We start from the raw sequence: 3,358 nt of genomic DNA, 5'->3' as shown, positions 1-3,358 counted from the left end.
CACCATCCGAGGTGGACATGGACCTCATGGTCCCACCACCTCCTCCCTCCCCTCAGGTCTTCTTCAAGGCGGGGCTTCTGGGCCAGCTGGAGGAGATGCGGGACGAGCGCCTGTCCCGCATCATCACGCGCATCCAGGCGCGGGCCCGGGGGCAGCTCATGCGCCTCGAGTTCAAGAAGATCGTGGAGCGCCGGTGAGACTGAGGTGGACCTTCTGCTCACCTGGCCACCAGCTTGGGGCCGTGGTGGCACCTGTGTCCTCCTCCTCCTGGTAGGGACGCGCTGCTGGTGATCCAGTGGAACCTCCGGGCCTTCATGGGCGTGAAGAACTGGCCGTGGATGAAGCTCTACTTCAAGATCAAGCCCTTGCTGAAGAGCGCGGAGACGGAGAAGGAGATGCAGGTGGGAGGAGTGGACAGGGCAGGGTGGGACCACCGATGGTCTTGGATGAGGGTCTTTGACCCTCTCGGGGTCTCCTGGAGCAGAACATGAAGGAGGAGTACGGGCGGCTGAAGGACGCCCTGGAGAAGTCGGAATCGCGGCGGAAGGAGCTGGAGGAGAAGATGGTCTCCATGCTGCAGGAGAAGAACGACCTCCAGCTCCAAGTGCAGGCTGTGAGTCACATCACCCCAAAACCACGCCATGGGGGTGACCAACACCTCCACCAGCCCATGGGACAACCCCGCTTCACCTGTTGTCCCACCCCAACAGGAGCAGGACAACCTGAACGACGCCGAGGAACGCTGCGACCAACTGATCAAGAACAAGATCCAGCTGGAGGCCAAGGTGAAGGAGCTGACGGAACGTCTGGAGGACGAGGAGGAGATGAACGCCGAGCTGACGGCCAAGAAGAGGAAGCTGGAGGACGAGTGCTCGGAGCTGAAGAAGGACATCGATGACCTGGAGCTGACCCTGGCCAAGGTGGAGAAGGAGAAACACGCCACTGAGAACAAGGTGAGGGTGGGGAGAGAAGATGGCCTCATGGTGAGGGGACTTGAGTCTGCTCAGCCTTGTTGGGTTGGGTTGAGATGACCAAGGCTGGTTTGGTTGTGTTGAGATGACCAAGGATGGTTGAGGTGGGTCGAGGATAGGTTTGAGGACACCCAAGGCTGGTTGGGTTGGGTTGAGATGACCAAGGCTGGTTGAGGTTGGGTTTGAGGACACCCAAGGCTGGGTGGGTTGGGTTGAGATGACCAAGGATGGTTGAAGTTGGGTTGAGGAGACCCAAAGCTGGTTGGGTTGGGTTGGGTTGAGATGACCAAGGATGGTTGANGGGTGTTGATTGGCCCAGTCGGGTGCTGGTTGTCCTGTTGGGTGTTGGTTGCCCCGTTGGGTGTTGGTTGCCCCCATGGACTCCTCCACCCACCTCTCCATCTCCTGCCCCAGTTCAACAGCTTCGAGCAGCTCTGCATCAACTTCACCAACGAGAAGCTGCAGCAGTTCTTCAACCACCACATGTTCGTGCTGGAGCAGGAGGAGTACAAGAAGGAGGGCATCGAGTGGGAGTTCATCGACTTCGGCATGGACCTCCAGGCCTGCATCGACCTCATCGAGAAGGTACCACCACCCCCAGCACCTCCAGCACCTCCAGGAGGAGCTGAGGGAGGAGGCTCCATCCAGCTGGAGCTCCTCAGGTGCCCCACGGGCGGTTTTTGGGTTGTCCTCGGTGTCCAAGTTGTTCTTGGTGTCCAAGTTCTCCTCGTCCACAGCCCATGGGCATCATGTCCATCCTGGAGGAGGAGTGCATGTTCCCCAAGGCCTCGGACATGACCTTCAAGTCCAAACTCTACGACAACCACCTGGGCAAGTCGGCCAACTTCGGGAAGCCCAGGAACGTCAAGGGCAAGTCCGAGGCTCACTTCTCGCTGACCCACTACGCCGGCACGGTGGACTACAACATCCTGGGCTGGCTGGAGAAGAACAAGGACCCCCTCAACGAGACGGTGGTGGGGCTCTACCAGAAATCCGCCCTCAAGCTCTTGGCCCACCTCTTCTCCAACTACGCCGGGGCGGATTCTGGTGGGTGATGGAGGGGTGGTGAAGAAGACAGGAGCTCACAGGAGCTGTTCCCACCTCATCCCACCGCTCTCCTCCGCAGGAGGTGACAGCGGCAAGGGGAAAGGAGCCAAGAAGAAAGGTTCCTCCTTCCAGACGGTCTCAGCCCTGCACCGGGTGAGGAACCTGCCCCAGATCACCACCCGTGATGGTCACCACCCGTGATGGTCACCACCCGTGATGGTCACCACCTGTGATGGTCACCACCTGTGATGGTCACCACCTGAGGGTACCTCCCACCGTCCTTCCCACTCGGTGGGGCGGGGGGACAACAGGCCCTGGTGGAGAAGAGGGTGGTGCCACCATCCCTCCCGTTCTCCTGGTGGTCATCCTCCCTTCTCCTCCCCAGGAGAACCTCAACAAGCTGATGGCCAACCTCAAGACCACCCACCCCCACTTTGTCCGCTGCCTGGTCCCCAACGAGCGGAAGGAGCCGGGTGAGCCGAGGGTGGGGGATGGGGCGTGTGGGTGTGGCTCGTGGTTGACCTCTCACCTTGTCTCCTCCTCCACCACCACCACCACCACCAGGTGTGATGGACAACGCCCTGGTCATGCACCAGCTCCGCTGCAACGGCGTCCTGGAGGGAATCCGCATCTGCCGCAAGGGCTTCCCCAACCGCATCCTCTACGGGGACTTCCGCCAGCGGTGGGGACACCGGGGGGTGAGGGCAGGAGGGGACAACCCCACCGGGGGTGATCTTGGAGGTCACAACCTCTGTGGCCACCAGGTACCGCATCCTGAACCCCGCGGCCATCCCCGAGGGACAGTTCATCGACAGCCGCAAGGGCGCCGAGAAGCTCCTGGGCTCCATCGACATCGACCACAACCAGTACAAGTTTGGGCACACCAAGGTGAGGTCACGTGGTCCCACCATTCTGCAGAACCTGCAGAAGAACGTGGTCCCACTGTTCACGTGTCCGTCTGTGCCTCCCTGTGTCCTTCTGGTCCTCCTGGACTCCTGCCCCATCCTTCCACCCATCACAACTGGTTTGATTCCACTGGGTGAGATCTCGTGGTTCCTGTTCCTGGTGGTCCCACCATCCAAGGTGGACCTCATGGTCCCATGACCATCACCATGCCCATCTGACCCCCATTAACGCACCACCCATCACAACCAGTCTGATCCTACTGTCCCTGGTGGTCCCACCATCCAAGGTGGACATGGACCTCATGGTCCCATGACCATCACCGTGTCCATCTGACCCCCATTAATGCACCACCCCTCACAACCAGTCCGATCCCACTGGGTGAGATCTCATGGTTCCTGTTCCTGGTGGTCCCACCATCCGAGGTGGACATGGAC

The 3,358-nt window shown here is 60.4% G+C and overlaps 1 protein-coding gene across 1 annotated transcript in view; it reads left to right on the top strand.

Moving 5' to 3' along the window:
* Positions 1–3,358, top strand: part of LOC107199261 (myosin-7-like) — a gene marked incomplete at its 3' end in the record, with an annotated part of 26,018 nt that overhangs the window by 4,986 nt on the left and 17,674 nt on the right. Inside the window, exons 4-9 of the mRNA XM_033511732.1 lie at positions 1,386–1,556; positions 1,709–2,018; positions 2,098–2,171; positions 2,404–2,491; positions 2,583–2,700; positions 2,783–3,113. Coding sequence (XP_033367623.1) covers positions 1,386–1,556; positions 1,709–2,018; positions 2,098–2,171; positions 2,404–2,491; positions 2,583–2,700; positions 2,783–3,113 — 1,092 coding nt within the window. The remainder of the gene's footprint in view (positions 1–1,385; positions 1,557–1,708; positions 2,019–2,097; positions 2,172–2,403; positions 2,492–2,582; positions 2,701–2,782; positions 3,114–3,358) is intronic.

Source organism: Parus major, unplaced genomic scaffold, assembly GCF_001522545.3.
Source record: "Parus major isolate Abel unplaced genomic scaffold, Parus_major1.1 Scaffold537, whole genome shotgun sequence".
NCBI lineage: Eukaryota > Metazoa > Chordata > Aves > Passeriformes > Paridae > Parus > Parus major.
The sequence above is the reverse complement of the archived record's forward strand: the minus strand, read 5'-3'. Positions and strand labels throughout refer to the sequence as shown.